We start from the raw sequence: 21,621 nt of genomic DNA on the forward strand, positions 1-21,621 counted from the left end.
CATGGTTTGATCTACAAGGGCTTGGCTCTCTCTCCGCTGCTAATCTCGGTACCATGTAGAGCTCCCAAATGAATAATGTAGTGTTTGTGTTTTCCAAGCCAACTCCATTATCTCGCAAGATACACCTGGCATATACGAGGCAGATTTCCCTTCATCGAAGTACGCAGGCAATGGCTTGAGCTTTTGAGATGGAGAGAGTTTTAAATCAGAGTTTAGATACTGACAGTCGTGCAAGCGTTTCCCATGGTCACCTTCACAACAAAGCCTGAGCCCAACATAACGCCGGGCCCGGGGTGTGTGTGTGTGTGTGTGTGTGTGGAGTACGGCTTGGAAATAAAAAGGAACCTCCTTTTTTTGCTTTGCAGCAAGAACTAGAAAGACGACAGCATCTGGCAAGATGTCTGGACCAGCCCATTGTGTCATCCAACTCAAGACATGATGGCACAACCTACAAATCTGGCAATGATCATGGCACTCCATTCATGGATTCCTTTCACTTCTCCATTACATGGCAGCAGCAGGAGGAGACAGCTACTGAAGCTGTGCTTGGTTCCTCACTCAGTCTCCTCTGCCCCCCGATGGAGGGAACATTAGGGAGCTGCCCCCCCAAAATACTGGGGGGGGGGCAGGCAAAAACTCTCGGCCCCCTGGAGTTGGTGCCCCTGCAGCCATGTATAAAATTCTGCATAGCATGGAGGAAATGGATGAGGTGGTGTTTTTCTCCGTCTTGTAATACTCGAAGCACCCAATGGTGACCAGCCAATGAGGTGGAATGTTGGGAGATTCAGGAAAGAGAATGAAAATACTCTTCCATACAGCTCATAGGAATTTGTTCCCGCAAACGTGGCGGTGGCCAACAGCTTGGACAACTTTAAAAGAGGATTAGACAGATTTATGGGGAGTAATTTATGGGGATGTGGGTGGCGCTGTGGGTTAAACCATAGAGCCTAGGACTTGCCGATCAGAAGGTTGGCGGTTCAAATCCCCGCGACGGGGTGAGCTCCCGTTGCTCGGTCCCAGCTCCTGCCCACCTAGCAGTTCGAAAGCACGTCAAAGTGCAAGTAGATAAATAGATACCGCTCCGGCGGGAAGGTAAACAGCGTTTCGGTGCGCTGCTCTGGTTCGCCAGAAGCGGCTTAGTCCTGCTGGCCACATGACCCGGAAGCTGTACGCTGGCTCCCTCAGCCAATAAAGCGAGATGAGCGCTGCAACCCCAGAGTCGGCCACGACTGGACCTAATGGTCAGGGGTCCCTTTACCTTTACCTTAAGACTATTGATGGGGGAATAAGACTAACGACAATGGCTATGTTCTGCCACCGCTGTTGAGAGACAGCATACTTCTGAAAGCAGTTGTTGGGTATCAGAAGTGGAGATACGCAGGTCTTGCTTGTGGGTTCCCCAGAGGCGTCTGGTTGGCCACTGTGAAAACAGGATGCTGAACTAAACGGGTCCCCCTTGGCCTGATCCAGCAGGCTCTTATACTTTTACGCTTATTTCTGGCGCAATGACTGATAAGCATCATTACACACACCAAATAACTGCAGTGATCAGGTGACTCTTGCAACAGAAGAACAGTGAAATCCTACGTCTTTGTGTAGCAAATGAGTAGAGGAGCAAAGGCAGCTTTTTTGTATTTTTACAGCAAGGAAAAACCTCTGGTTTTGGATTTTTAAAGGGTGGGGGACACAAATCGTTTCAGTTTTAGGTCTCCTCTTCATTGCTAAAGCTCCAGCTGAACCAAACCGCAAGATCCTCCCCCCATCATGCTGTTAAGAGTTTAGGTTCTGCTGGCATCTCTTATCTCTGAGAGGAAGACAAGCAGGAAGCCGAATGTGCCGCAGCTGAGAACACGCAGATTTAGAAGCAGCAGGCCGGAGCAGATGGGAGAGCGATTACTGATGCCGAAAGTTATTGTCTTTTAAAAATCTTGGCATTTCAAACAACGGGGGCGGGGAGGGGGCAAGAATGACAAAGAGAATGGCATGGAAGTGGGTTTGGGTTTTTTTTTTTTGTTTTACTCATCCCACTACTTTTCCAACAGCCAAAAGTTTGGAAAGGGTTAACCTCCCCCTACATAAAAGGCTGTGGGTGGCGCTGTGGGTTAAACCACAGAGCCTAGGGCTTGCCAATCAGAAGGTTGACGCTTCAAATCCCCGCGATGGGGTGAGCTCCTGTTGCTCAGTCCCAGCTCCTGCCCACCTAGCAGTTCGTAAGCACATCAAAGTGCAAGTAGATAAATAGCTACTGCTCTGGTGGGAAGGTAAACGGCGTTTTCATGCGCTGCTCTGGTTCGCCAGAAGAGGCTTAGTCATGCTGGCCACATGACCTGGAAGCTGTACACCGGCTCCCTCGGCCAATAAAACGAGATGAGCGCCGCAACCCCAGAGTCGTCCGCGACTGGACCTAATGGTCAGGGGTCCCTCTACCTTTACATAAAAGGCAGGTCACTGCCATACGACACCAGACACGGCAGACTAAAGTTGAGGTGGTCTAACCTTCCTTCTCTGAGTTTGTACATATTGTTTTGAAACCGATTCTCAGTTCGCTGTACTGTTTCCAAAACTCTTTTACGAAATATATGTGAATTACCTTGAGACATGTATGTGAAAGGTGATTAATAAATGTACAAATAATAATAAACAAGCAAAACAATAAAAGATTGAGGCCAGTTTCCGAGGCTTTGATTAAGGTTTCGCAAAGAACAGCTTTAAAAAAAATGCTTGATACCCTATACTTCATATTCCTAAACTTATTGTGATGGATCAGGAAGTGAGTTACCTTGAAGGTTTTCTATAAAGCTTTCTTCAGACATGAAGCCTCGAGACAAAACCTTGATAGGACTAAAAATAAATAAATAAAGGGGTTTCAGTGTCTATCGCTGTAAACCCTAGTCTTTTGTCATGGTATCACTACTGACAAAGTTCTTTCTGAGAAGCAAGAGTATAAAATTGCTGCAATTGCCACTTAACACACAACATACACAGAGCTAAGGCTCTGTAGTGTGTCAGTGCCTTTGGATGACATGAATAGCCCTATTGCAGAGATTCAACACTTGTCCCAAGGACAAACAGAATCAATGGTGGCAAAGGAGAGATAATTCCCACCCCCCAGTGCAATTTAACAAGATTCAGAATAGGGCATCTGAAAATGATAATTGCAGAAATGCCACCTGTCTGATGCAAGTCCTCGTGGACAGGAGTGACTAATCGTGGAGGCTGAAGTGTGTTTCGCTGTGTAATGGTGAATGGCGCTGCTAAGGCATTGTGCCGATGAATGGATGTCTCTATTAAGGCTGTGAAGACGGGGAAGTTCACGCCGGGAGCTCAAGAAGGAAGCAAGAGACAGAACAGGAAGGGGAAATTAGGCCAGGTGCAGAAACACTTCTGCTGGAAACGTCTGCAAGGTAAAGAGAAGCGCGGTTTATTTTTACAGCGGATCTCGAGTTCAATGAATCAGTGGAAGAAAATGTCATGAAGCCTCGGGACAATGGAGGCCTGCGCCTTTATGGAATGCGCCCCGGGGACAAGGGCTACAAGTCATTAATGTCCCAAAGTTAATATGACCGCAGACTGTACAGGCTGTTGTATCAGACTCCTATGAATATTGTAAGGTCAGCACAAGGGCCTACTTGTTCAGCCTTCATGTCTTCCAACAGCCGGGAAAGGATGAAAAGGGTTTCACCTGAGGTCCTCTCCTTAGGGCGTTTGTTTTCAACACGCAGGGAGTTTTTGTAACGGAGGCATTCAAATCCAAAACCCCGCAGTCTGAAGAGGGACAGTGCAGGAAGAATACCAGCAAGTCATGTTGGTGGAAGAGCAGTTGAGACCTCAGCCACTTGTTTGTGCCTCCCCTCAGAAATGGAAAGAGCAATGTGTCAAGCATCAAAGTGTTCCGTTATAATACTTGCTGGTCAAAAACGCCTTAAGTTTAAAGGATGTGATGTTCAGAAGTAAGGCTGGTGTGAGGGGGGTGCCATTTCCCCACTGAGGACATCACCGGGTCAAGAATGGATGCAAACTTTCATATTTGTAGACTTGAATCTGCCGTTGGTCCAGCTAGCTCAGTGTTGTCTACACAAAATGGGAGTTGCTCTCCGAAGTCTCTGATTCGGCTCTTTCTCAGTCCTCTTTGAAGATGCCTGAGACTGAACCTGGGACCTTTTGCAGCCAACAAAGGTCTTTACCCAAGGTACCACTGTATGGTTTTAAAGCTATGGTTTTCCCAGTCGTGATGTATGGAAGTGAGAGCTGGACCATAAAGAAGGCAGATCGCCGAAGAATTGATGCTTTTGAATTCTGGTGCTGGAGGAGACTCTTGAGAGTCCCATGGACTGCAAGATCAAACCTATCCATTCTGAAGGAAATTAGCCCTGAGTGCTCACTGGAAGGACAGATCCTGAAGCTGAGGCTCCAATACTTTGGCCACCTCATGAGACGAGAGGACTCCCTGGAAAAGACCCTGATGTTGGGAAAGATGGAGGGCGCAAGGAGAAGGGGACGGCAGAGGACAAGATGGTTGAACAGCGTTCTCGAAGCTACCAGCATGAGTTTGACTAAACTGCGGGAGGCAGTGGAAGACAGAAGTGCCTGGCGTGCTCTGGTCCAGGGGGTCACGAAGAGTCAGACAGGACTAAACAACTAAACAACAACATATGAGACAGATCTCCTTAACAGTCCTTCATGGTACAAACCTAGGTTTGCTGGCTGATTTCAAGGCCGTTTGCTCCAGTGGTTCCGGTTGCCCCTGAGCTCTCTCTCCTGTCCAGCTCTAGGGAGAAAGCAACCATCAATCTTTCCACCCACCCTCCAGCTCCCCCATCACTCACTTCCTCCTTGAAAGCCCAACCTGTGTGGCCACAAGAAGCAGCCACCATGCCTCCTGCAACTGCCAGTGTTGGTGCCCATTGGAGGCAACCCCGAGCGGCATTCTCTTGCGATTTCCGGGTGATGTTGCCTGTCAGCCCCTGCCCACCCCCCTCCAGAATATGATTATAGTTCTGCCATATGCCAGCATGCAGAACACACAGAGGACATTTGAAAAAGGGGGGTGGGAAATACACCCAAAGCCTTATGGCTACATGGGGGCTCTTTGACAGGAAGGACGGCGAGGCAGGCTGAGAAGGAAGCAGAAAGACACAAGAAGACAAGGCAGTGGGTTATGGAATGGGGGGGGAGAGAGAGATGCACAAAGCACAACAGTGTGAACATTTAAAAAAATACAGAGCATTTCCCCTCTGGGGAAGCAAACCTCACAAATCGGAGCAAAACCAACAAGCTGCTATTTGAAACCTCCCCCCCCCCGCCCCCGCCGAGTTCTTCAAACACAAATACCAAGATGATAATAATAATAATAATAATAATAATAATAATAATAATAATACCAAAAAAACCCTCTGCACCAGCCCTTCCAACCTTGCACTGAACTTGGGGGTGTCGTGAAGCATTATTTACACTCCATCTATTTATCACTTCCTCCTCTTAAGCACCTGACCTTGTCAAAAAGCTTAAAGGTTATTGTTTTAAATAATAAATGAACAAGACTGCTCTACTTATCTGTCAGCACCTGGAAGGCCAGGTGAGGTCAATCCTGGTTCAGAATTTTGAATATGGTTCAGGGAAGAGAGAGCGAGCGAGGGGGAGAGGGGCCTTGAGTATGCATTGCAATTCTCTGCTCCCTTCAGCCTGGCCTTAGCGTTGCTACATACTAAGTGATTTGTCATGTAGTCAGGTTTAAACAAGTACCAATATGCCCGGAGCTAGTTGCATTTTTGATGTCTTTGCTGTGGAGTTTAGGTCAACCGTCTGGGCAGCAGAGTTTGCTGCACCATATGGACGTGGATGTGCCGGACTTGCTTCGGTAATGGACTGGATGCGAGCCAATAAACTGAAGCTCAATCCAGGTAAGAGTGAGGCATCAGTATACCTAAAGGAACATCTCCACCCCCATCATTCTGCCCGGACGCTGAGGTCCAGCACCGAGGGCCTTCTGGCGGTTCCCTCACTGCGAGAAGCAAAGCTGCAGGGAACCAGGCAGAGGGCCTTCTCGGTAGTGGCGCCCGCCCTGTGGAACACTTCCCGTCAGATGTCAAAGAGATACACAACTACCTGACATTTAGAAGACATCTGAAGGCATCCCTGTTCAGGGAAGTTTTTAATGTGTGACATTTTAATGTATTTTTAATCTTTGTTGGAAGCCGCTCAGAGTGGCTGGGGAGACCCAGCCAGATGGGCAGGGTAGAAATAATAGATGATGATGATGATGATGATGATGATGATGATTCTTTAGTGGGTGGCTCCCTTGACTGGATCGATGGGATGTGGCTTGCTCTTGAGGGGGGTACACTCCCTCTGAAAGAGCAGGCACACACATAGTGAGTGCTTCCGGATCCACTGCTGTTGCTTGAGGCTCAGGTGGCATGGAGTACCATCGGCTGGTGGCCCAGCTGTGCCCCTATCTGGATAGGGATAACCGAACTTCCGTCATCAATGCTCCGGCAGTAACCTCTAGGTTAGATTACTGCAGCGGGCTATGCGTAGGGCTGCCTCTGAAGACGGTTTGGAAGCTACAGCTGGCGCAGAATTCAGCAGCCAGGTTGATCACCAGGGCAAGATGGTTTGAGCATATGATGCCAATCTTGGCCTGACTGCACTGGCTGTCGTTTTGTTTCTGGGCCCGACTGAAAGTGCTGGCTTTGACCTATAAAGCCTTAAATGGCTCAGGACCACAATACCTCGAGGACATTCATCTTCTCCCAGGCTAATTAAACAACCTATGAGCTTTTAAGGACACGGGTGGCGCTGTGAGTTAAACCACAGAGCCTAGGACTTGTGAATCAGAAGGTCGCGGTTTGAATCCCTGCAACGGGGTGAGCTCCCATTGCTCGGTCCCTGCTACTGCCAACCTAGCAGTTTGAAAGCACGTCAAAGTGCAAGCAGATAAATAGGGTACCGCTCTGGCGGGAAGGTAAACGGCGTTTCCATGCGCTGCTCTGGTTCACCAGAAGCAGCTTAGTCATGCTGGCCACATGACCCAGAAGCTGTACGCTGGATCCCTCGGCCAGTAAAGCGAGATGAGCACCACAACCCCAGAGTCGGCCACGACTGGACCTAATGGTCAGGGTCTTTTACCTTTATGACCTTTTAAACTGGGGAGGGGGGTGAGTATTGGAAGTTAGGAAAAGTTTAAGTTGTTTGCCCTACAGCAGAGGCGGATTTAGGGCAGTGCGAGTGGTGCAGCCACACTGGGCCAACAGCCAAGGAGGGCACGTTCTCGGAGTCCAAAAAGCCCTTGCCCAGCTTCCAGGAAGGAGGGAGGAGGGCTGTAGGACCCTGTCAGAGCCTTGTGCCTCCTTCCTAGAGACCTGTTTAAGATTGGGAGGGGGGTCTAGCAGAGTGACATATTACCAAGGTCTGCCCCTGCCCTCAGCGCTATCTGCCCTGCACCCCATTCACCAACACAGCATCTTGGACACACAACTTCCTCCCCCACTTTTCAAACTCAGTTCCTTTTGTGTTGGGCGAAATCAAGAGTAGAAGATCAGGAATTCCCTTTTGTCCCCCCAACCTGAAGCTAATAAATAAGTTTGGGGAAGCAATGCCTCTGAAATAATACTTTGCCAGAGTGGCAAAGTTAAATTGCATGGATGAATACATAGATAGATGATAGATAGATAGATAGATAGATAGATAGATGATAGATAGATTAGATAGACAGACGAATCTTATTTTGATTGTTCTTGTAAGCAGCACAGGAGATGCTACTTTTAAGAAAAACACAGTTAACAGAAATATGGGTTTCTATATTTGCTTGATGTTTTCTCATTGTTGGGGTGGGGTGGGGTGGGGTGGGGGCGGAACAGCATTTCTTTAAAGTCAGCAACATTGCCCTCATTTTTATGCTCATTGTCGGCCAATGTTTCAATGGGCCTTTAGGATATGTGCAGCCTGCACAATGTTTTAAAAGGGTGCCTGCTGCACTGCACTTTGTGCATTTTACTGCACTGCAGCTGAAGTAGGGGGGGGGAACAGGGTGAGTCAAAAATGGAAATTTGACTTGCTGTGAATTTCAGTTTACTGGGGATGATGGATGACTTTCCTCATGAGGATGATGGAAGGAAGGAACAGGCAGGGTCTATTAAAGCATTTTGATGCTATGGAAGAGTCTTCATCCCTCTCACCAGCAACTAGGAGAGTAGGCAGCTCTTTGAGCCATTTCTCCTTGCTCTGCTGGTGAGCTGGGGCGTGTGGCTTATGGCTTATGCTGCCAGGGGTGATGGTGGTGGGGTCCCCTGTTCTTTCCACATGTGTGTGCTCTCTTGGTCAAGGGGCTGCCTGTTGTACCCTGGTGTGGACATCCCCCTTTCTGCCGTGCTCCTCTGTTCCATGTCTGTCTCTTTCCCCCCGTCTAGTTTGGTCTCTCAACCGTTAGGTTTTAGTCACTGATGGAGATGAAGTTTCAAAGTCCGCGCGGGATCGAAGATTTGTCCGCTTTGCTGGTTGGTCTGGAGAGGGAGCCGAAAGCTCCAAGTCAGAGGCATCAGGGCCATGAGCAATGTCACCAATCACCCGCAGGTAAAGCAGTAGTAGTAGTAGTAGTAGTAATAATAATAATAATAATAATAATAATAATAATAATAATAATAACAACAATTATTTATTTATGTGTTTGTTTATACCCCGCCCATCTGGCTGGGTTTCCCCAGCCACTCTGGGCAGCTTCCAACTGAATATTAAAAACAATACAGCATCAAACATTTAAAAACTTCCCTAAACAGGGCCGCCTTCAGTTGTCTTTTAAAAGTAAAATAGTTGCTTATTGCCTTGACATCTGGTGGGAGGACGTTCCACAGGGCGGGCACCACCACCGAGAAGGCCCTCTGCCTGGTTCCCTGTAACATCACTTCTTGCCGCAAGGGAACAGCCAGAAGGCCCTCAGCGCTGGACCTCAGTGTCTGGGCTGAATGATGGGGGTGGAGACGCTCCTTCAGGTATACAGGACCGAGGCCATTTAGGGCTTTCAAGGTCAGCACCAACACTTTGAATTGTGCTCGGAAACGTACTGGGAGCCAATGAATCTGGCGCATAACCAGATTTTGCCATGCAGCAACAGTCTCCACAAAAAGGTGATGCTGGATGCTATCAAGTTTCAGATTAGCTCCTTGGTTCATGAGAAATAACACAGTTGACACGTCCCCCATGTCTTCCCACACATTCAGTGGAGCCAGAGAACCCCCACCATCGCTTATATCTGTTTGGTTGCTCTGACTTTTAATGCCTCCAAAAATCATTTTTAAGTGGGCTGTTGTGCTGGTGCCAAGCCAGCAGCGCCTGGAGCTCACTGTCACACTGTGTAGGAGCAGATGTGGGCCTGTGATGGAGCTGCCCTGACTTCCCATTCCAGAGAAGATGCTCTGTGGGATGCAGGCATGAAATGTCCCAACTCGGGGAGAGGGGAGGTGTTCCACAGAGTTTTGCCACTGGTCTCTCTCCACCAATGGGGGAGGGGGAACCACTGCATTTTCAGTTTCTGCCGCCTCACCCCGTGTCATGGGTGAGCCAGCTCTGTGCGTAACACACTGACTGTCAGGATTCTTTTCCCGTGTTGCAGTCATGGGATTGTTTATATCACACGACGGTGTACGTTTTCATTCCACATTGTGGGAAGTGACGGAGACAGGATGTTTATATTACTGTGTTTCCGTGCAGACATTTGTCCTCTGTTCTCTCTCTTTGCTGTGTGATGCTGAAGAGGAAGGAGCTGAATTATGATGCTCTGAGCGTGTATATGTAAATAATACAGAATATGTATCCACTGCCCATGTGCCGGTTCATGACTAGGGGCTTCCAGATTTCACAATCCTGCCCCCGTTACCATTTGCCAATCGCCATGGGACTTTTGGGGTTTGGGTTTGGGATGGGTTTTAGGAAGATACCTGTGCGTGAATTTGTTTTATGTGTGTAGATCAGTGCACGCTGACCAACGCACAGTTTCGCAGTAAGGCTCTGTTCCAACGGCATGAGTAGTCACAACAACCAGTAGATTCCTATCTGCTGCAGCCTTCGTCCACCTTCACAGCCTTTGTAACATATCACTTGTTATCACCCGCCTGTTCTGCCGTTGAGGACTTCTTGGATCATTCTTTGTCTAGCTTCTTCCCTTTGACCTTACTGCCTTGGGTGACTCCACTGGGAATACGAGATTCCTGACAGCTTTGCTCACAAGGGTCATAGGAACGTGCAAGACCACTCACCATGACAAGGTGATGATCCAGTGAGTGAGAAAGGATCAGGTAGCAAGATCCCTGCCTGGAACATTGGAGAGCTGCTGCCAAAGAGTGGACAATACTGGGCTAGGGGAACAAATAGCCTGACCTGCTGTTGGGCAGAATCCCGTGTTCATTGGCCCCTTTGAAACTACCCACCTCAGCATCATACTTCCTGAGAGCCAGTGTGGTGTAGTGGTTAAAAGCAGTGGACTCGTAATCTGGTGAACCGGGTTCGCTTCCCCGCTCCTCCACATGCAGCTGCTGGGTGACCTTGGGCCAGTCACACTTCTCTGAAGTCTCTCAGCCTCACTCACCCCACAGAGTATTTGTTGTGGGGGAGGAAGGGAAAGGAGAATGTTAGCCGCTTTGAGACTCCTTAGGGTAGTGATAAAGCAGGGTATCAAATCCAAACTCTTCTTCTTCTTCTTCTTCTTCTTCTTCTTCTGAGGGCCAGCAGCACTGGGGCAGCTACTTAACAACTTATCTGGAAGACTCAACCAAGGAGCAGGTTCAAGCAACTTGAACTTGGAGAAGCAGTTTTTCGTAACAGCAATAAGTCTGCTGGATGAGCACTGGAATCAACCAGAGGATATAACTAAACAGGGGGCATGGGGGCCGGCGGAAACCTTACTTCAAGTCCCTGGAAGGTGCGACCATGCATAAGGAGGATAAAAGTGCTTACTCCTTCTTCCCCTCTTTATCTCATTCGGGTCCTCGTCTTATTTTCGTTTAATGTTACCGACCAAACCACCAAAGACGATCCCAATCCGAGAATATGTGCCCAAACAAAACTGGCAGGATAAAAAAGGAAAAGAGAGATGCTTTGGAAGCAAGCCAGAGGAAATCACATCCCCTTGTCAGAGAGAATATTAATAATGTAACAAATTCTCACCCAGTGCTCTCCAGCCTCATGATTTTTTGATGGAAAGATGCTACTAGGATGGTGTGAAGGGATTATGCGCTTTATGCGCCAGGCAGCATTGTGCCTCTCGGTCTGGGCAGTGGGGTGAGCGAAGGAGCTGAAAGCCAAGGCAACTTGACCTTCCCATCTGAGAGAACGGCTCTGGATGGCAGCTGAATGTGCCCACCCCCCTGCATTCAGCCAGCCGTACATCTCCATGACACCCAAAGCAGCTCCAATAAATGTGCTTTTGGTGTGGGCATGTTGTTCTCTGAGTCACAGTTAGAGAAATCAGACTCCGTTCTCTCACTGTGCTGTCAAGTAGGTTTGCTCTGTATCTAGGCCCCTGTCCTGAAAACATTTGGTTCTCGTTTTGCTTTAAAAACACTGCGGTTCTCAGCAGGTGCTAAATAGATGTGTTTTATATAGCAGTGCTATGCTGAATTATTAGCAGTGACAATTCTTTTGTTGCAGAAAGCCCAGGCGATTTGTGCATGATCTTCCTTCATACACTCCTTTGCAGAACCCAACTTCATTTGGCTATTTTCTTTCTCTTTTTATTTTTCTTGCACCCCACCCTGCCAATGATTATTTCATTTTTATCCTACCCTTCCTCTAAGAATCTCAGGGTGGTTCCATGTTCCCTTCCCCTTCATCTTCACAACAAACCCATGGACACTGAACATGCTGACAGACACAGTGACTGCCCCAAGGCCACACAGTGAACTTCACTGCAGGATCGGGGTTTGACCCCAGGTCTCTGTCTGACACTCTAAACACTACACTCTTGGTTCTTTAGATCAGGTGTTCCCTCACCACAGATGGTCTCAAAGATCTGATGTTGAAGGCAAGGAGTAGATGAACATTAAGAGCTTGGCTTCCATGCAGGGGCTTAAACAGTTGTGACTTGGCCAGATGGAATGATCCCCCATCTCCTCACCCCACATGCTTTTCAGGGGGCTCTTCCAGAGCCAATTTCAGGTGGCACAAGAGGACATGAGAGGGAAAAGTTCCATTGCAAAAGTGAAAGTCCTTGCACTGGGCTTCCACTGGTGAGGTTGGTTAGGTGAATCCCACCCTTAGAATCCAGCAGCTGAGTTGAGTTCCTTCAGGGTAACCCTTGGATTCAGTTGTTTGTGCCTGTAGTCACAGTCTGAACACAGGAAGGAAGGAACATGGAAAGGTGCCTCACTCTGAGTCACACCTTTGGTCCCTCCAGCTCAGAATGGTCTATGAAGAAGGAAAGGATGGAAAGCTGGAAAAGAAGGCTCGAGAAAGTTGAGGCAATTGTGTCCTAACACGTGGGGTGAAGGCAAAATGTCCATGTCTAGGTCTGACATGGGCGGCAAGAGCTTCTATCAGGCTCCCAGCTAATCAAAGCCAAGCTAGGAGAGAACCAAGGAGAGCAAGAGAAATCCTGAAGTACACCAGTGAAAGAGCCCAGGATCTGCTTCTGAAGTGGTTTGCACGCAATAGCAACTACCTTGCCACTGAGAGTTGGGATGGCTGTGATATAAAATGGAAATACAGGAGCGTCAAATGGGCGGTGCCTTTTTAATACGCGGTGTTGGGTTGGCTGCACTGTCAGAAGCTCTCTTGTAGAGCTGATAGAAGGGTGGAAGATAGGCTACATAGGCTCAAGAGAGACAGAGGCATTTTCAGTGCATAATACTGTGATCAGCCTTCTAATTTAAGATAGGACATGACATAAATCTGAGTAAACTAATTAAGCAAGTAAAAAGGATGCTGTCTGGAGCCCTCCTGCGTGTTCTGAACTCCCAAGAACTTCACCAAGGCTCACAATACTGTGATCCAGTGGGTGCCTGGATTAAGTTCAGAGCATAACCCATTCTAGCCCAAGCGCATAAAAGCTCTACTGTTCTTAATCTTTTTACTGATATGCCAACATGTAAAAGAAGCACAGGCTCCACACAAGAGGAACTTCAGCGGCTACATAGCTACGAGTTCTAATGCCGTCTGACACTGGAAGACCGCCCAAGGTCCCGGTGAAAAGCCAAAAAGATACTTGACAAACCGACAAGGATTACAGGTGTGAAGAAGCACATTTAATGTCAAGTGACAGGATGTTTCTCAATTTACATGTAGCTTATTTCTTCCCATGACCTGTGTCGTAAAAAATAAATGTAAATTAGCTCTGGAAAACTTTAATCAGCTGTGGCACCCACTATATACAGCAACAGTTGCAGACCATGGAATTTACCAGCTTTGAGCATACTTTTGCACACAGATGACAAATTAGAGCTTGGTTCCTTTCCTTCCTTCCTTCCTTCCTTCCTTCCTTCCAATTGGCCCATTCCAAGGGTTGTGTTTGGGGAAGGGTGGGTAACAGTTTAGAAACACAGTGCTGACAAAAAACCAACCAACCAACCACATATATGCAAAATCTTACCCCTTTCGTAAGTGGCAAAAACATAGTTGAGCAATATGTTTCTTAGGACCATCCAAAATGCCACAAAATACAGAGCAGACATTCCTTCCATTTCCTAGATAATGCTACCCAACTTGGCTTTTAATGGTTTTTTAAAAAACTAAAACTGATCTCCAGCATTGCTAATATAAAAAAGCTGCCATGTTTCTCTCTATTTCTGTTTTTCCTGCCTAACAATGAACCTACACTAGCTTCACTTAAAGATGGGGACAGATCCAGGTAACTGCTGGATTGCATAGTTTTAAAAATAGGGGGTCAGCCATTCTTGAGTTTCTCCCAAGCATTCCTACGTACAAGTGTTAGGTTCAAGTTCCTGCTTGGTTGTGGACAACCTGAGAAGGCTTAGAAAGCCAACCACTCTCCACTTCTGCTCTCCAGTTGTAAAATGAGAATCATGCCAACCCATCTCTCAGGTTGTGGTGAGGACAACCAGAGGGAATCTGGAAAGCACATTGTGCCTGCAAAAAGATATAAATTACAATACCAAAATTTATTACAAATATATAAAAAAATTGTCCAGTAGCACCTTACAGACCAACTAAGTTTGTTCTTGGCATGAGCTTTCGTGTGCATGCACACTTCTTCAGATACAGATATAATTCAGATATATTACAGTTCTACAGCCCACCTTTGCTCAAAGGAAACCAGAGAACTGTAGGCCCAGAAGGGTCTCAAAGGGTCTCCTAGTTCAGCTCCCTGTGATGCATATATATGGTTTTTATTAGTAGTAGTATGCCACCTTTGCATTACAAAAATGTAAGAAAAAAATGAGTTGCCATAAGCAACAAATGAAAACATATCAATCAGCTTACAATAAAATCAAACAATTCCCACATGATTCATAATAAGGTGCGGCAACAGAAATACAAAAACGAAGCACCAATAACAGCAAAAAATAAGCATCTCCAAAATTAAATTAAATCCTGACCCCCAAATAAAAACTCCTAAATGATGTCCCACCCCAACTGTCCATAGGCACCGTGAGCGGCAGGTTTCGTAGCTGGAGTCCGTCAGGACCCCACCGTCCCAGGCCAGGTAGAAATCAGCTAGCAAAACAGGGAACAGGTCTTTTAGGAGTCACAGCAAAGATGGTTCTCCTACCCATTTTATCCATAAAACGACCCTGAAAGGTAGGTTAAGAGACAAGAGACTGGACCAAGGTCAGTCAGTGAGCTTCACAGGTGGCTGGGGAGTTGAACCCTGATCTCCCAGGTCCTGGACCAACACAACCCTGGCTCAATAACCTTTGACTCCTTCTGCGTTTCTCTCCCCTGGCGTGGCTTGCCTTCATGGCATGAAGATCACCTGGAAACTGTCGCGGGACAGGGTGGGCTTCATATTTCATGGGATTTAGGAACTGTGTGATCCCGTGTCCCTGAATACAACGGCTTTCCACTGTCTCCCCCCCCCCCATTCTATGATTCTATAAATACACGATCAGAGAGCAAAGAAGGGGAAATCAAACAAAGCAAAACCTTTTGGTGTTCCAGAGTTCTCCCCCAGTGTTCCTCTCTGAGGCACATTTGGTATTTCCCCCCCTCCCCCTGCCCCCTTTAAATTCTGGCCAGCTTTCAATTCCGAAAACCTGATACAGAGAGTTACTTGGTATTCTGAAGGCGTTATTTTAAGAAGAAACAATGTAAATTGTGATTTGGATGGCAGATGGCTGGCAGTTCACTGCTTGGCAATGCAACATGTATGGTATGTTAGAAAGTCAGAGCAGCAGGTAGCGCAGCTCCATTTGAAACAACCACAGATGCTAGGAAAGGAGCGGGGGAGGGGCACAAGCTGGTCAGGAAATTAAGAACAGGAGTGAGACTCACAGGGGGAAAGGAAGACCATAATTAGCTGAAAGTTTCTTCCGCCAATCAGCACTTTCCCCCCCTCCAAAGTGCACCACCAGAGAAGCAAAAGGGTCTGGATGAATCCAACTTCCTTGCACAGCGTTGGAAGGGACCAAGAGTGCCATCTAGTCCGACCCTTTGCAATGCTGCAGTCACAGCTCAAGAACCTCTGGCAGACGGACACTCAATCTCTGATTAAAAGACTCCAACAAAGGAGGCATCCTATTCTACCCTACCCTACCCTATTCTCTTGAGAGTCCCATGGATCAAACCTCTCCCTTCTTAAGGAAATCAGCCCTGAGTGCTCACTGGAAGGACAGATCCTGAAGCTGAGGCTCCAATACCTCATGAGAAGAGAAGACTCCCTGGAAAAGACCCTGATGTTGGTAAAGATGGAGGGCACAAGGAGAAGGGGACGACAGAGGACGAGATGGTGGGACAGTGTTCTTTAAGCTACAAACATGAGTTTGACCCAACTGCAGGAGGCAGTGGAAGACAGGAGTGCCTGGTGTGCTCTGGTCCATGGGGTCACAAAGAGTCGGACACGACTAAATGTCTAAACAACAACCACAACCCTATTCTAGAGTGTTGTCTACATTTCCGGTTCAGTACTAAAAGTCACAATAAATAGAAGAGGCGCCTACTACCTGGATGGTCCTTTCATTAAGGCACAGTGCATCCAGGAGTCAGGCTCCTCCTGATGCTGTTTAAAGGCCTCTCAGCACTGTAAAATACTCTCCACCGCAATATAATGGTTGCCCCCCCACCTCCCTGAGGCCACATTGTGAAATCTAACCTCCAACATCATACTTTCACAAAAAGGAGGGTAAGAATGAAATCTGGCCTGCATTTCTAAAGCAGGCTATCTCGAGCCTCTCCACTGTTCTAGTCTGGAGAGTGAGGGACAATTTATCGGCAAGGAAGCCAGAGCAAATGCCTGGGTAGTTTTCAGAGACGGAGGAAGTGGAAGCTTCAGCACCCTGGACAGTTCCTCAGTCAACTTCTGTCAAAATTTCTCTCTGCCAAATTAAACTCTTCAAAGTGGCTGAGAGAAAGACTACTTTGGCCACTTTTCTGCTCAAATTTACCCCTCCTTAAAACTCTTCTTCCAACCATGGAAGAAACTAAGACAGGTGGATGGCACAGAGCTGCTGATGCAAGCAATTTTGAGAGGAATTGCAAGAAGGGAAGCATGAATATAAGAAGGTAGTAAGCACTCCATTCCCACCTAGCCCCAATGCACTTCCACTCCCGATAGCCCCTTTTATGTTTTTAAAAATCAGGAAACTGTTACATAGGTCCGCTGCATAATACAGTTGTACCTTGGTTCTCAAACTTAATCCGTTCTGGAAGTCTGTTCCAAAACCAAAGCGTTCCAAAACCAAGGCATGCTTTCCCATAGAAAGTAATGCAAAATGGATTAATCCATTCCAGACTTTTAAAAACAACCCCTAAAACAGCAATCTAACATGAGTTTTACTATCTAACGAGATCACTGATGCATAAAATGAAAGCAATAAACAATGTACTGCAGTCACACAATCAATCAATCAGTAGCTGAACTGGGTTCCACACAGTCACAAAAAACAAAACAAAAAGAGCCGCAAAAACAAAAAACGCTAAATAATAGCAAAACCAGACCTCAGCGTAACACTCAAATCGTCAGCATAACACTCAAAACGGAGCATGTTCAGCTTCCGAAAAAGTTTGCAAACCGGAACACTTGACTCCGGGTTTGCAGTGTTTGAGTTCCAAGTTTTTTGAGTACCAAGGCGTTTGAGAACCAAGGTACCACTGTATCTAGTTCAATCCTGAGTCTCCTTGCTGGTCTTCTTCCAGTTCCTGTGGCTTTCCTTTTTCTGCCATTCTACTCTTCCCCGGTCCTCTGCCATACCCAACCCTGCCCAGAAACGTCTTAGTAGCATGAATATCTGTGAACCCAAGATGCCAGGGACTTTCCTAGAGTCTCAGGTTGAGCTGTGCCATTGGCCTGATGGAATCATCAAATCACAGATGATGAAGTCCCACACCTCCTCTGAATTTGTGGCCCCCTGACACTACTGTGCCCTTGTCCAAATGCCAGTCCCATGAACTCCTTATGAGTTTCGATATGAATGGATGAATAATGCTATCGTGACGATGTAGGTGATGAACATTCAAAGTGTGCTACATATAAATGCTTCCTTCTGCTGCTGTTGTTACTGCAATCAAACTCTTGCAATGGAGATACTGTATTTTTCGCCTCATAGAGCGCACCGGCCCATAGGGCGCACCTAGTTTTTTTTTGGGGGGGGGGGAATAAAGAAAATAATTTTTATTTTCCCCCCAGGCGTGGGGCTGGGGAGGCCTGAGCTTCCCCCGAACCCAGCCCCCAGAACAGGCTGCTATCCGCAAGCCTAGGGAGCCCAGCGGGAAGTCGCACCGGTCTCCCCAGGCATGCGGATATCTGCCCGAAGTCCGGGGTGCGCTCTGCTGCGCGCCCCAGGCTTCGGGATGCAGGCAGCTCTCCGCAAGCCATGGGAGCCCGGTGCGACTTCCCGCCGGGCTCCCACGGCTTGCGGAGAACTGCCCGAAGCCTGGGGTGCGCTCCGCTGTGCTCACCAGGCTTCGGGATGAAGGCAGCTCTCCGCAAGCCATGGGAGCCCGGCGGGAACTCCCGCGGGCTCCCACGGCTTGCGGGGAGCTTCCTGAAGCCTGGAGAGCAAGAGGGGTCAGTGCGCACTGACCCCTCTCGCTCTCCAGGCTTCAGCGAAAACCTGCATTCGCCCCATAGGACACACACACATTTCCCCTTCATTTTTGGAGGGGGAAAAGTGCGTCCTATAGGGCGAAAAATACGGTAACTTTCTGATAAGCATCAAGGACAGACTTTGTTCCTTCAAACAGCAGCAGCACCAGCAGGAAGCCACTTCTGCGGCTGACATATTTTAAAAGCAATATTATATATATATATCCCATCTGCTGTTCCACATGAAAGCCACTCTATTACAAGTAAGTTTCATTGTAAGCAGGTATGGGTCACTCAGGTGATCCTGAAATACAAGAATTTCGAGAACAGCCCATAGGCATGAACTTTATGAAGGTTAGATCACCTAGAAACAGACTCGTAGGGACGCTATTAAGATACTGTTTTCCCTTCTAACCGAATCTGTTTGGATCTTTTAAAGAATGTGTCCGCAGGAATAGAAACCTTTGTAGTATGGCGGGCAGTGTGCACTCAGACCCAGACTAATGTGACAACAGCAAGTTAGTTCCCCAACTGTCTTTTGAACTTAACCCAGTGTTCCAGCATAGTTCTTGACTCAAATGCAGCAAAATGCATTTTAAAATATGCATTTTGAGAGCAAATACATTTAGAAGCACACATTTAATGTGAATTTTCTTGCAGACTTAAAAACAAACAAACGTGGAGGGAACAGGCTGATGGGCAAACACATGTGAAAGCGAAATGGACTGGAAAGAGGTTCCTTTGTTCATCCACACTTGTGAAGTGTTAGAGGGGTACAACGGCTTGTTTTATGGCTCACTGCAAAACTACAATTCCCAGGATGTTCTGCATTTCCCCAGGAGGTTTCAGTACAGTATCTTGGGGCTGTCTTTCATTTGCTTCATGGCTGCTCTCCACAGTTACTGTAATGTTCTGCCGTTTTATCACAAGACTTAACAGCTAGATTTCACATCTGCTGCGAAGTGAGCAAAGGGGCAGGGGAGCCAGTTCACAATAGCAAACGAAAATGCAATTAAGAGAAATGGAGCAGAATCAAAAGCATTGTTGTGAAGAAAAACAAAATTGAAAGACTAGTATTAGCTTATCTGTGCTACAGATTAATTTTCAATAATGGAAGAATGAGTCAAAAACAATAGCCAAATTCAAACAGGAAGACTGGAGACCAGTAGAGAGCATGCTGAGCTCCTATCAATATGAATCAACCCCATCTCAGCTGTAATTCTCCTTTGTGGCCTTGGACAAGTCATAAACTCATGCCCTCATCTCTAAAACGGCAAAATATTAACAGCTCAAAGGGATGCCATTTTGTAAGACGGTTACAGAAAGCACTGTAATGCTACGAACTCCTCAAGAAGATAGGCAGATCAGCAGCTTGTGCTCATATCAGGGTTGTCCATCAAGTGTCCTGCTTCCACTAAGGCCTCCTGGTGCTTACAGGCATGGGTCTCGCCTCTTGCCTCACAGTGGTGGCAATTCCCACTAGTGCAACCTTCTTCAACCTCAGCAGGCATAGCTAACAGTTGGGGTTGGTGGGAGTGACGTCTGGGGACCCAAGGCTGAAGAACTCTAATGTCAGCTGGCACTAGTTGAAAATGTAATGCTGGTGGTCAACAAAAGAGCTTCAAAGACTCTCTCAAGGCAAATCTAAACACTGTGTGCTGGTCCCGGGGGGAGGTTACCGTGAGGCATGGTCAGAGTCCGGTCCTGGGTCGAGGGTCTGGAGACTGTCCAGCAAAGGCAAAGCGGGGTCCAAAGCAAGAAGCCGGGCGTGGTCGGGAACTCTGGAAGAACAGGTCTGGGTGCTGGCAGAAACAGGTTTCCAATGACGTTGCTCCCGCAACCTGGGACCGGGATGACTGGCCTTTATCTTCGCTGAGGCCAGGGGCGGTCCCGGCCCACAGGTGACCCGCTTCTCCTGGCCTTAAGGCGAGCACTCCTCCTGGGAGAACCCAGTTCCCTCCGCCTCTCTGCCCTGAGCCTCTGCAGCTCAGGAGAGGCTGGAGGGTTACTGGATCCAGGGGGAGGCTCGCCTTCCCCTGACAGGGCTGGGAGAGGCGCACCTGTAGGCAATGGGTCCTCAATCGCCTCCGGAGCCAGAGTGGATTCATCTGGTGTCTGCTCCTGAGGATCCGGCACAGGTGCAGGCGCTTCAGATTCAAGGCCCTGCCCTGGCTCAGCCGGCCCTGGAGGCGGGGACTCCTGTGCAGGCTGGGATTCCTCCGGTTCAGCCTCTGAATCAGATTCCCAGGCCATCACACACTGACAACTAGCAAACACTGGCCTGCGAGCGCTCCAGTTGGAGAACAGCCTTTACCAAAGGTGTCATGGGCTTTGAAGACACTCAAACTCAAGACGAAAGGGAGAAACATGCTAAGAGGAAGGCACACTTGGCAAATCCACACCGTGATCAACTCCCGCCCGGAAACCTATGTCCCCACTGTGGAAGGATCTGTGGATCCAGAATTGGCCTCCACAGTCACTTACGGACTCACTGTTAAATCTGTGTTTATGGAAGACAATCTTACTCGGCTACGAGGGATCGCCAAAGAAAATGGACCCTTTCACTGGCTGATCTCTATACCTATCATGAAATTCCCTTTGTTCACTCAATATTTAGGGGTAATGGTTGGGAAGGGCTGGTTATGCCTTGTTGACTAGTCAAAATGCTTAATAATTCCCATCTATATCTGCTCAGTGTGTACGTACATCCAGAATTCAGGCAGTTGGACCCAGAGATTCCTTTCTCTGATTGAAGGAGACTCCTCTCCAATGGAGAAAAGGAATCTTTAGATCCAACCTTAATAAAATTAAGTGTGTGTGTGTGTGTGTGTGTATTACAGGCAGTGTATGAGTGTTTTCTTGGGGTGAAAGTAATGTATTTGGGCAAAGCTACTCTCCCCTTTTCACAGATGTTTAGATGCAGCCTATAAAAATAGCACCTGCATTACACAGGAAAAGAAGCTTATATTGACAAATCAATATGTTGTGTAAATATTTTTAAAAGATGAAGAAAGAGAAGATTGGCAGGCCCATGGTTTACCACAGGACATATGCCTTCAAGGGAAGTAATAAGATTAGAAAGTGAGGGCAAAAACAGATGGCTCAAACAGGCAAAGAATAGCTCATAACACCCAGGCAGAAAGTCTCATCTCAACATCAATCATGCTGAAAGAGGGCTTGCTCCTGAGAAAGTAGCTTATGGAATTCAGGGCATCTAAATGGATTTTTAAGGAATAAAGGCTTAATTGTTGTGCCTTCAGTACCTAAGTTGCAGGTATAATATATCTTTGCAATGGCCATCACACCCTGGAGCTCACATCAGCGGCCTCTAGAATTATAAATACAAGCAACTGACACCGTGAGATATACGGTTAGGTTATAGGAGGACTGAAGTCACACATATTGCCCATTCTTTTTGCTTGGCAAATAGAAGG

At 47.5% G+C, this 21,621-nt stretch overlaps 1 protein-coding gene across 7 annotated transcripts in view; it reads right to left on the reverse strand.

Moving 5' to 3' along the window:
* MSRA (methionine sulfoxide reductase A) overlaps nucleotides 1-21,621 on the reverse strand; it is a 219,238-nt gene that overhangs the window by 11,564 nt on the left and 186,053 nt on the right. The window contains exon 7 of one of the 7 annotated variants that reach the window (XM_053383774.1): nucleotides 4,692-4,766. The exons of the other annotated variants lie outside the window; for them this stretch is intronic. Within the exon in view, the coding sequence (XP_053239749.1) occupies nucleotides 4,692-4,766 (75 nt within the window). Of the gene's footprint in view, nucleotides 1-4,691; nucleotides 4,767-21,621 lie in introns of those variants that run through there. 7 annotated transcript variants of the gene reach the window in all.

Source organism: Podarcis raffonei, chromosome 3 (assembly GCF_027172205.1).
Source record: "Podarcis raffonei isolate rPodRaf1 chromosome 3, rPodRaf1.pri, whole genome shotgun sequence".
NCBI lineage: Eukaryota > Metazoa > Chordata > Lepidosauria > Squamata > Lacertidae > Podarcis > Podarcis raffonei.